The 11,789-nt window shown below is 37.2% G+C and overlaps 1 protein-coding gene across 1 annotated transcript in view; it reads left to right on the forward strand.

Annotated features, from left to right (window-relative positions):
- Positions 1-11,425, forward strand: part of cpped1 (calcineurin-like phosphoesterase domain containing 1) — a 40,801-nt gene extending 29,376 nt beyond the window's left edge. The window contains exon 4 of the mRNA XM_035405206.1: positions 10,018-11,425. Coding sequence (XP_035261097.1) covers positions 10,018-10,241 — 224 coding nt within the window. The 3' untranslated portion in view covers positions 10,242-11,425. The remainder of the gene's footprint in view (positions 1-10,017) is intronic.
- Positions 11,426-11,789: the final 364 nt, after the last annotated feature.

Raw genomic sequence — 11,789 nt, forward strand, 5'->3', positions numbered from 1 at the left:
CCTTCATTAGGGAAAACATGTTGTAGAGGTTTGCCTTATGCATACTAGATGCACAGCAAATAAAATGAATCACTTAAAAGGGCAAACAATTACCATTTATGGCATTGGAGAAATTTATACTCTGCAGTTTTAACTTAATCTTAAATTTCTTGTAAATGCACTGAAGCAATCTCAGATATAGTGAAAATGAATGGGATATCTCATGATATCTGTTCATTTCCCTTAACGTGTCTGCAATGAAAATAGAGTGTTTCGTGCCATGTATTCACACCTATTTCAATAGAGCTTTGTCTTCTCTGCCTTCACGGTGTGTTTCCTGATTTGAATCATTTGAAGTGTCATATGTGCAGTGTAGGTGCAACATTGTAGTTTTTAGAAAGCACCAGGTGTTATTTTTATATGAAATTTAAGCATCTTGAAGTTCTCTTAGGAAGCTTGCATACCGTTTGTGTATTTTTATGGAAACTTTTGCATTGGTAGTCTCCTGTACTCTTAACATTTTGCATAGATGTTGCTTTTTTATTTTTCTAAAAAGTAACTAGAAGGTTCTATCATGGCTATGCATTTACATTGTGGTGGTCCTTAGCACAAATCGCACAACACAGTTTTGTAACCAGAGAACTCAGATTTCTTCCATTTATCATTTGTAGATTTTTGAATGGGATTTTTAATTTGGAAATGTGCTTCTTATGGAAATATGTATTTGCAATTTGTCATATCTGTGTGTGATTAAGGAAACCAGGAGGCATTTTGGCATGTCTTTTGAAAATAAGTTCTATGCTCCAGTCAATGGGTGTTTGTTGGTTGGTTGAGGTGATAGAATGAAAATTGATTTGCATGCTGTAAACATCTTTTTCTGGCTTTTTCTAATCTATTCTGTTCCTGCTGATGTTCATCCTACTTGGAGACAGTATAACAGTAATGAGCTCAAGGGGGAATTAAAATGATTTTACACTCAGTTTGGATATTCACTCTTGCACTTTTGAGAGATTAATGAAAGTCAAGAGCCTTACTTGGTCATTCTGTTTGAAATCAATCACCATTTGACCTCTCTGCTTTTGATTTTAATGGATTATTTCCACACAATGAAAGCCCCATGGGCTGAGAGTGTCACAAATGAGGTATAAATGATCTGTGCTTTTATTGATTTCCTTTGGGAATGACCATATTTGGACAACATTCTTCCATTCTTTCCAATGTCCCCATTAAATTGTCAACCATTGTATTTTGATTGAAAAATGATCTATGACAAAACAAGTGAACGCTGCCTTGTGGTTGGAGAATCAAGTTTCTGTTGGCTTTCAGGTGCTATTAGGGTTATTAAAGAAACAAAAACAGTGAATATGCAAATACATAAATATTTTAACCATTTACACATTTCAATTCTAACAATTATAAATTCAGCCAGGCATATTTTTATGTAATTAAAAGATTTCATTGAGTTGGCACAAAGAGAACAGATTATGTGGAACAAGTTTGGGGGCAACCCCGTCTTCAGGGAGCTCAGGAAGTATGGATTCACAGAAGGGACTGACGGCATGTACAGTATGTCTGAAGAGACTGCGTTTGCGCTGCAGTCAGCACTTTCATGGCCAGGATCAGTTCTGAACTGTTGGGCACATCATTGCATTGAGAAATTGCGCTTTATATTGGTGTGCCACTGCCAGCAAGTATTCATTTTACTGTGAGTCACAAGAGTTAAGCTTCAAAAGGCTGTTAAACATTTTCATCGTGAATTATTTGAACGTCACTGTAGAGAAAGTAAAAGTGGCAGAGATAAATTAAAAGTGACAGATTTTGACTTTCCCATTTCCGATTTACTTGTGTGAATCAAATTGTAACTGTGGAAATATTGAACCTGAAATACCACCTGGGCTCAGGAAACAGAGATGGCCAAAGTTTACCCGTTTGTGAACTTAAAATTACATTCAGTTTATTTTTGCATTATGAACTTTACCATTGATGGAAATAGAATAATTACAGCGGCATTGTTCTAAAGCAAATATTCATGTTCCCTGATAAAGGATTGTTATTTATTTTTGCAAAGATGGAGGCAATGCATATGAAGGCAGTATTTCATGTGTGTGTGTGTGTGTGTGTGTGTGTGGTCATAAATATCTTACTATGAATGTCAGACACCCAAGGATATATCATCATAGATATCCTTTTTATATTGCTTGCAAAATCAGTAAACAAGCCAACAGGTTGCTGAGTAGCCTACTTGTCAAAAATGAACATCCATTATGAATATGGCAGCTATATATATAGCTTGGCTGCCAAGTGAAAAACTGTATTTTAAAAGGTTGCTTTGAAAGAGCATGCGTGTTAACATTGGAGTAATGGCTAAATTCCCCAATGTGGCTTTCTCTATCTGGTCACCCTGTACACTTAACTGGCTACGCAATCCCATGTGGTCCTTTTTATGGTGATTGTCTAGTCTCCCTGATCACACCCATAATGAAAGAAAATCCACTGCCCATGCTCATGATGAACTAACTCGCCAAAAGGTGTAAAGATCAAGGGGTAACTAATAGTGCTACACACTACTAGGTGAAGGCCTATAGTTTTTAGTAGCACAAGAAATAGTCTTGAATCTGCCATATACTCTGACTGTCTTGATCAGTGTGTGTCATGGGCTAACTTGAAGCTACTTCCATTTATTCTCTGAACTGTTCAGTGACAAACTGGTTTTTACAAGTATTCTGATTTTTATAGGTTCAAACTACCTGTTTTGCATTAATTATTAAACACATATTGATTTCATAGTATACCCGTGGGCTTTACTTTCCTTACCAGCACTGAAGACTTTCAAATTGCCTCCCCTATTGCAAAATATGCAAAAATGAAGTCGGGAAATAGGTTTTCGAGATTTTGTGGTAATTGAAAAGAAGATACTGCTTTTAAATTCATGAAATCTTACAAATGTAATTACAGGATTACGCCACAGGCCCCAGCCTTTAAGCACATGGCAAAATAAAGCCTCTCTGTGCAATACCAAGATAAACTTTCTTTTTCAAACAGGGACAAATCATAAATGTGGTGGAGAATTCCAGGTCGATCAGCGATGACCAGCTGCATCTGCTGATCAGGACAATACAGGTTCAGCTTTCTCATTGTAACCTTATCTCCCATAGGAGAGTTCCATTAGTGGAAACCATCGCAGTAATCAAAAGGGGTGAGGTCAATTGGCAATTGATTTCACATGGATTTGCCCTTGAGTCATCTGAGATCAGATTAATCTGGACTCGAGGGCCTTAAAATGAGGTTTCCTCTTGGGCACTTCTACAGTTTCTGTCTATATAAGAGAACAGTCTGACATTTAGTATAATTTGTCTCTGCCTCAAACAGAGGAAACCAGAGCAGTTGGGCAATGACAAAGCAATGAGGTGAAGAGGTTGTGAGAGAAAGCTACTGTTATGAGTGCCCTCTTACAGCTGTCTGTAGTGCAGTCCCTAAGTATTTGGACAGTGGCACACTTTTTGTTGTTTTGGCTCAGTACTCGAGTATATTGGATTTGAAATGAAACAGTAAACTTGAGTTTAAAGAGAAGACTGTCCGTTTAATTTGAGAGCATTTGCATCCATATCAGGTGATACATGTAGGAATCGCCTCTTAAATTGGCAGCCATGCATACCCTAGCCATAACGCTACCTACACCATGTTTCACAGGTGACGTGGTATGCTTTTCTCTTTCTCTTTACCTGTCTATCTGTCTTTTTAAAAGCACTTCAGTCCAAAAAAAAATCTTATACTTATGCTACAAAATGACATGTCTATAATTTGTAAAGTGTATGGGTAATTTACTGTCATAATAATGGATCTGTCAGTAGCTGATGGAAAAAACAGTGCCTTGAACAATGGCTTTGCCAAACAGTGTGCAGAAGACCTTAATGAAGCCGGTTCAGTCAATAAAACATGCAGGGAAGTTTGTGCAAATCCTTTGCGGGTCAGGTACTGCAATATTTTTACTTTTTGCCCAGATGCCTGGATCTGGCAGGCACACGTTCTCACAGAGCTCTCCTGTGTAGTATCAAGCTACAGCAGCTAAAACTAACGGGTAACTGAACCCTGGTACATACTTGCTAGGCCTTCCCCTTCATTGCTATCAGTAACTACGTAGCCATTGATGGGCCTCAGTATGAAGAAATCTCATTAAGCAAACTACTTCAGACAATACATGGCACACATGGTTTTGTGGAGGAAACATGAGAAGAGTCCCTTGAGTACAAAGGGAGTCAGCTCAGTTGGATGGCTAGCTACCCTGAAAATGCAATGAATTTCACATTTGAAGTGAAATACTCTCCATGCATGCTAAATATATAATCTACAACTTGGAAACTTGAGGTAATTGGCTTGTGATAAACACCAGGCTTTTGAAAGGCCATTTTCCTCAGGGGACAAACAAGGTTTAATTTGACTGTCATAATATTTAATATTTTTTAAAATTATGTCCTGTAAATTGTGAATTATCCTCAGGGAATGATATTTTTCAGTTGTTTTTTAAATGTAATTATGCCATTGAAGTCTTTTGGGTTTTAGCTCCTCTGTCTCTTATTGCTACAGGAGTGATATGATGGAAATAATTTCTTGACACCAGAGAAAGGTGGGCAAAAGGCACTCCAGGGGAGAATAACTAGGAACTGAAAGAAGAACAAATAGAGGCTTGTAAATTAAACTCTACTATTAGTTCACTACATATTTATACCGACTGTTAGTGGCTCAATGGAAGAAAATGATATTTACATGACAAAGACATATTTTTTGTTTATTTGGCTTTGTACTCCAAAATATTTGAATTGTAATCAGACAATTCACATGTGGTTAAAGTGTTCATTCTCAGCTTTTGTTTAGGAGTATTTTATACACTTTCATTTCACCATGCAGAAATGACAACACTTTCCATACCCCCCTCTCCCCACCCTCCCAATTTCAGGGAACTCTGATATTTGGGACATATTAATGTTATGTCAATAAACTTAGTCATGTTTTAGTACTTTGTCACATATTTTTTTACTTGCACTGACTGCTTGAGGTCTGTGACCCATAGACCCATATATATAACCAGATGCTGAGTATCTTGTCTGAGTACAGCTCCTGCATGTTTTAGGGGTAGTTGCCTTAAATTTTCTCTTCAGCATATGAAATGTTTAATTGGCCAGTCAATAATTTTCCAATTTTTGCCTTTGAAAAACTCCTTTGTTGCTTTAGCAGCATGTTTGGGGTCATTGTCTTGTTGCATGATAAAGCACTGTCCAATAAATGTGGAGGCATTTTATTGAACTTGAGCAGATTAGATGCTCTTGTACACTTCAGAATTCCTTCTGGTGATGCAATCAGCAGTTACATCATCAATGAAGACATTTGTTTCTGTATAACACCAGACTGAGAAATAGCAGACATGTAGTAGAACCACAGAGATATAAACCTCAGAGTTGAGGATAGCCCAGTCAACCGAACAGGGTATGACCCTGCAGAAATAGCAGAAGTAATTACGCCTTCTCAAGATCCTTGTTAGACTACAAAGTAATTATCTTTATTATTACCACTGGTAAAAAAAATGAGCATTGCATGGAAATGGATTTCTATTCCTTTCCATTAATTAAAAACACTGGAAATACACATCTCACCCATAATGAAAAGAGGCATAATGAAATGAAAGTGATCATTTATTGCATGCCGTCAAACAATGCATTGTCATGCATTTCTTACACACAGACAGATGTGTTTAAGAAACAGTGCTAGAATCAGATTCAGTTCTGCTGGGTTATCACATCCTCATACCGCTGCTCACCATTCAGTGTTCCCTCACTGGCTCTGTGTCTTTGTGGTAACCTCCACCCTGGCATGCTTATAACTTGCAGTATGCCCCATGTGTCCTACCAGCACTGTTCTTGGCAAATAGCTTTTAGTTTCTCTCAACATAAACTACATGCTTTATAGCATTAACTTTGTAATTTTGTAATAATTAAGTATAAAAAATAATTTAAAAAATTTTTGTGTAATGCATGACGAATACTGTTTTTTTAACAGTTGTCAACGATAAACAGATTATTATTATGTTATTATGCTGTGTTGCTGCATCGTTCAGAAAGCTGACAAAGAAAAGAATAATGCCCCAATGAAATCCCAATTACAACTTGTTTGATTATTAGTTATTAAATTATAGCATGATTTATAGCTAATAATGAGAGCCTGTAAAAAATATGACTAAAGTAATGAAAGTAACCACTCCATTAAATGATTAAAGTGAAAATTTGTGTAATTTGACTTCACCTCCAAAGTTATGAACATGTCAGAGTTCCTCACTACTCCCATTCCCAAAGGGGTTGTATCGCTGATGTTTGATAAATTCAAAAATTATCTCCTCCCCTTGAATTTTCTTGTTTCAAAGGCAGTCATTTTCTTAGGTTGAGATTTTTCTCCCCAACAAATGGGTTAAATAACACATGTAGGGCTGTTGCTGGCACAGACCGCACAGTATGAGCAGGCTGTCCCTCACCTAATTTCACCATACAAGTCTCCAGAGCGATAAATGTATATGTTATATCTATTGCCAGCCCCAGCATTGCATGTCTCCTGTGAGATCATTGTCTCACCTGCCATACAGAATATCAGGCATGGCTGCCTGATGAATTATTTCAAGGATAGAAATGAACCCCCGTGGGTGCATTGTTTTAAATAAGCCACATGTTCTCTCCTGTTTGTTTTTGCACATACACAGATATATATATATATATATATATATATGTGTGTGTGTGTGTGTGTGTGTAGCTGTATATACACTATCACTATATATATATGAAGCAGGCTTTGAAAACAAATTGCATTTGAGAGTGACAGCTCTGTTTAAGAGAGGCTGAAGACAGAAGCATTCAAGACAACTGATGAGGGTTTAAAAAAAAATAAGCATTCCAGATTTGGCAGACAAATCAATGCTTTTTTATATATGGACAAGAGCTTAATTTGCTGTGGTGAGATGTTCCCAGAGCTCATTATTTCCTACACTGTTTTTTGGGCTGTTCCCTTGTAGTTCCTCCTAGTGTGTGTTTCCGCTTTCTCTGAGGATGTCCCTAGATTCCTGTATGTGTAGTAAGTGGCCCATAATGGCCGACAGTTTAATATGTTTGTTAGAAAAACCCAAAAACATGATGTAAAGTGGTCAGCAGTTTTTGTTTGCCCTGGGTGAGTGCATATGCTTGAAAATAAATACTTAAAATATTTACAGGGGTTTGGGAAAAGCACAGCTGGCACAGAGGCTTCAAAAATGAGAATATCCATAAGCTGTCGGAGGAAGTCGGTCCTTTACCATTTCAAATTTTGCCAAAGTGACTTACAAAAGTGCAGTTCCTGTAACGTGGCAATAGTTGCGGTTTTCCATAGCATTGTGAAAAAAAATCTGACTAAAACAAGGCCTTTTAGAAACTGAAAGATCTGTGTCATTTTCTTTTCTTTTTTATTGGTTTTTTAAGTATGTCTAAACAAGTCCTTTGCCTTTTTTAATGCCTGATTAAGTAAATTAGAAGAGTAATCTTCAGAGGACATGTCAGTTGTGAGCCGATTAAAGCAGAAAAACGTGCTTCATCAGCAGGGTCCAAAATTAACTTTTTGGTGGTAGGTAGATGGGAAAAAAATTATGGGCCAGACGTGTTTTTTACTGGCCAGAATAATAAATATAAACTAATGCAAAGTGGATCAACGCATTTGCCCTCGTTAAAGTATACTGCTTGGAAGAAACCCTTTTCAATGATGTGTCCATTGACTTTCAACACAGTAAAGACCTTCAACAAATTGTGAAAAGACATTGGAGTATTCTGTCCACAGACCCGTGTTTGAATGCTATCTTTAAAGATCCTCCACTCTTCTCTTTTAAGAGGTAAAAATGTAAGATACATATTGGTGAATTCTGATCATTACACACCTCCTCCTCCACCATTAACTCCTGGTGTTTTCCTTATGGTCACTGTGCACAGTGCAACACAGTTTATAAAGTCATGAGTTTCACACATCCCCAACCTGGACAAAGTATTAGATTGAACAGAGACTAATAAGCAAGGGTTAATTTACAACAAGGTGGTCCACTATTGAGAAATTTAGAAACACGAATGGTCTTGCTCGGTTTACCATTCGTGATACGAAGAATGCAAGCCTCCATTGTCGTGAACAGTTACATTTAGTTGTATGAACTTGCCATTAAACCTCCCATAATGTACTATTTACATAATTGTTTATTTCAGTGCAGTGGGAAAAGATGCTTGATTTGAATACCTGCATGCTTCACCAGGCCTGAATCTCACATCACTCAGTAACGTATGATACAGTCTGCAGTGTCCTACCATTTCCTTTATATCTGAAGATGGAGCATACTTGTATTAAAGCTAGTGCAGAACTAGACTTAAATCAAGTACAAGAGCTATTCATTTTGAAGTGCAGCCCATTAAATGAATAAATAAAGCAAATAAATAAATTTTCCTCTTTTCCCAGTTTTTCAACTTAGACTGTGGCCACAACAGGAGGCACCTACATTTTTAATAGTGTGTTCTATCTTTAGTAAGTCTAAACTGACCTACATTTTAGGCGCAGAGGACAATAAATTGCTTTTTATGGATTTGCCACTTCCAAGCTTCTTATAGAAGAACAATGAAGGGGTCTAATTGGTGCATTTTTCTTTTCTTTTTTTCCTCCTAACATTTCTGACAGCCATGGATCAGTCATTGTACACAGATATGAATTCACCATCAATGTACAGTATATACAAGTTTGAGCCATCCCTGCTGCTTGTTGGTAGTTTCCAACTATAAAAACTGTGTTTTATAGATAACAGCATTTTGTCAACATGTCTAAGACTGAGTGCTGTTATATGTGGGCTGAATGTTTTCAGCATTTTCAGGAGGAGGTGAGTGTGCTAATTACCTTCATGCAAGAAAACAATTGTAACTGCAGTTTTATTTATTTGTTCATTTATTTATTTAGTGCACTTAATCAATCTCCTGACTTGATTGTTATTGACTCGCATTACCAACTGGTGCATACAATAGGACCACCATTCCACCTTCCATTTTCTGCAGCAGAAACTGCAACAACAGTGGAACAATTCAAAATTCTCCAACTGCTCCAGGGGACAGATGGAAGTCATCTTGATAATGATGTGTTTTGTAATGGAAAATAAATTGCAAAGAAGTTCCATCCATGAAAAACTTACCATATCATTTTTGCCCCATCTATAAATAAAGGCAGACATTTCTTCCACTTTTCAGAATTTTTTAAAGGAAAACACAACATTTTTTAAAGAACATATTAAATTATAAGGGTGCATTACAATTTACAATGTATCTGCATACTGGAAACACAGATTAAGTTCTGATCATGTTCTAGTTTTTTTTTTATGTTGCACTATAAATACAACCCAATAAATCCTGTCATTTTATGCTTTGATGTGCAGTTGATGCAAAAATGTCAGGGTGCTAACATTTCTGATGGGAAGATGCAAATTAGCTGAATATTTGATACTCTTACCACTATATAATAAAAAAATATAATAAAAATAAGTTGTTTTGTCACAGACTTAAGCTTTGTTTACTTTCTCTGAGTTTAAAGTGAACTTATCTTAGATTTGAAGTCATTGGATTTGATTATACAGTGATACTAATCTAAATATCTTATCTTATTGATATGAAAATGGCCCTTATAAATGTTATGCTCATTTTCTTCTTTAATATTTTTATTGAAGTCTGATCACTTTCACACTGACCTTTCAAAACATTAAATACCATAGCTTACTGCATGTAATTAATTCATGTAAGAAACTCATTTTGTTCACCTAACCATGCTCCTCTGTTTTAAAGACATTTCTATCCGGTCACCGGTGCCTTGAACTCACACTGTTATGTCACAATGTAATTACGGTCGTTCACCCTATCTTACCTTGGAGGTAAAATTTTGATTTGTGGATACTAAAGTTGCTATAACAGTTTTAGTGCTGCAGTCACCTCATATTTACCTCCGGTCTCTCTTATCTAGGAGTGAAGGCAGTTTTCTCTGGACACTACCACCGGAATGCGGGGGGGATGCACGACGGCTTGGACATGGTAGTGAGCTCGGCGATCGGTTGCCAGTTGGGAACTGACCCCCACGGCATGAGAGTGGTGGTGGTGACCGAAAACCAAGTGGTCCATCGCTACTACAGTCTGGATAAGCTGTGTGAGAGTGGGATGGATGAGGATATGAAGAAACTGCTGTGTTGAGTGTGCAGCCCCTCACAGTGCTTTCAGCCAATGGCATTCCGTTTGAGCTCCCACTGTGACGATTCTTCTGCTGAACAGGACCGCCTGTCTTCTGAAATCCAGATAGAATAAGTAAAAATAAACAAACTCCCCTAATCACCTTCAGGACCATGCATTTACATCATTAATGTGTTCCACCTCACTGCCCAGATACATTTGTGTGCTGTAGAATTGTCTCAGGAGAAGCCTTGCAGAATCAAAATGATGGCCAACCTACTATATTATAACAAAAATATGCACTTTAATGTTTCTCAGTACAGTAACTGATTGCAACAAACAAAAACATAAACAGCTTCTTAGTACATTAAAGGCTTTTCTCATCAGCTGAAAAAAGAATACCGCAAATGCTCTCAGGTTTCTTGTTTAATTATTAGTTTTGTATGATTAAAAGATATGAACATTTGACCGATGGTAAATTTCTCTGAAATTCCAAGAACATCTTTGTTCATGATTGGCCGCACAAAAAATGTCAAATTGCTGTGTAATATGTGACTGTTCCATTCCTCTCTCACTGTGCTGTAATCATTCAGCCACACCTGTTCCTGCCTGGGGTATACTACTGAGGTAGTGTTTTGGATCAGGGTGATGGTTGAATGGTTGTTGTGTGTACATGCAAGTATGCACTTACTCATAGATTGAGATAGGTGCTGTATTGTTATGTAGGCCCCTTTACCACAATCCTTCCAAACAGGAGAGCAAGGAGAATGCATTTTCCATGGACAAATATGAAACACAGCCTAGACGGACAGCACTCCGAATACCGAAGGCAAGCTTTTCAAAGAATTCTCCAGCCTCTTTTCACACCATGGCAGATTACTGCTTCATCGAGATTGCAGGATTATAGTAACTAGCCAGAGCACTTCTATATTCTCACTAGTATATTTTTAGTCTGTTGTCTGAGTAGTGTACTGTGTCACATTTCCACTGTTAAGAATGATTATTAGATTTTTAGAGCTCTGATGTTTTTACTGTAAACTTCATGCAGTTCAGTTAATGCTGGCCCACATAATACGCAAGGCACATTATTGCTGAAATATTTTAAATTGTATTTTTTTTTTCTTCAAACAAATGGTCATTAAAGAAATCCAATTAGTGGACCATAACAGCGATTTCATTGAACTTTGCTAATAAAATTACTACTGTAATTCAAAGCTGCTGCATGAATTTGTACCATACAGGGAGTGAAACATGATGTTCAGCATAAATTGCAAATGAGTGCTCCCAGCTAAACACGTCAAAAGTGTGTCAGTTTCCCTTCTATACTCTCAAAGGAATTTGTGAACAAATTGCTTAGCAAAGGGGAAGAAGGTGGGAGAGAGCTACACAGGGAATATGCTAGTGGAGAAGCACAAAGCAGCAGCAAATGCTGCATATTACAGCAGGTCTCAAGTAACCAAATATGCCATTATTCATTACCGGCATAACAGAAAGTGTCAGGGTGACATTGCTGCTTCGAAAGGTTACAGAAACCAGGAGCATATTGATTTTGTGCACCTCAAACTTGGCCAT

The sequence above is a fragment of the Anguilla anguilla genome, chromosome 2 (genome assembly GCF_013347855.1).
Source record: "Anguilla anguilla isolate fAngAng1 chromosome 2, fAngAng1.pri, whole genome shotgun sequence".
Lineage (NCBI taxonomy): Eukaryota > Metazoa > Chordata > Actinopteri > Anguilliformes > Anguillidae > Anguilla > Anguilla anguilla.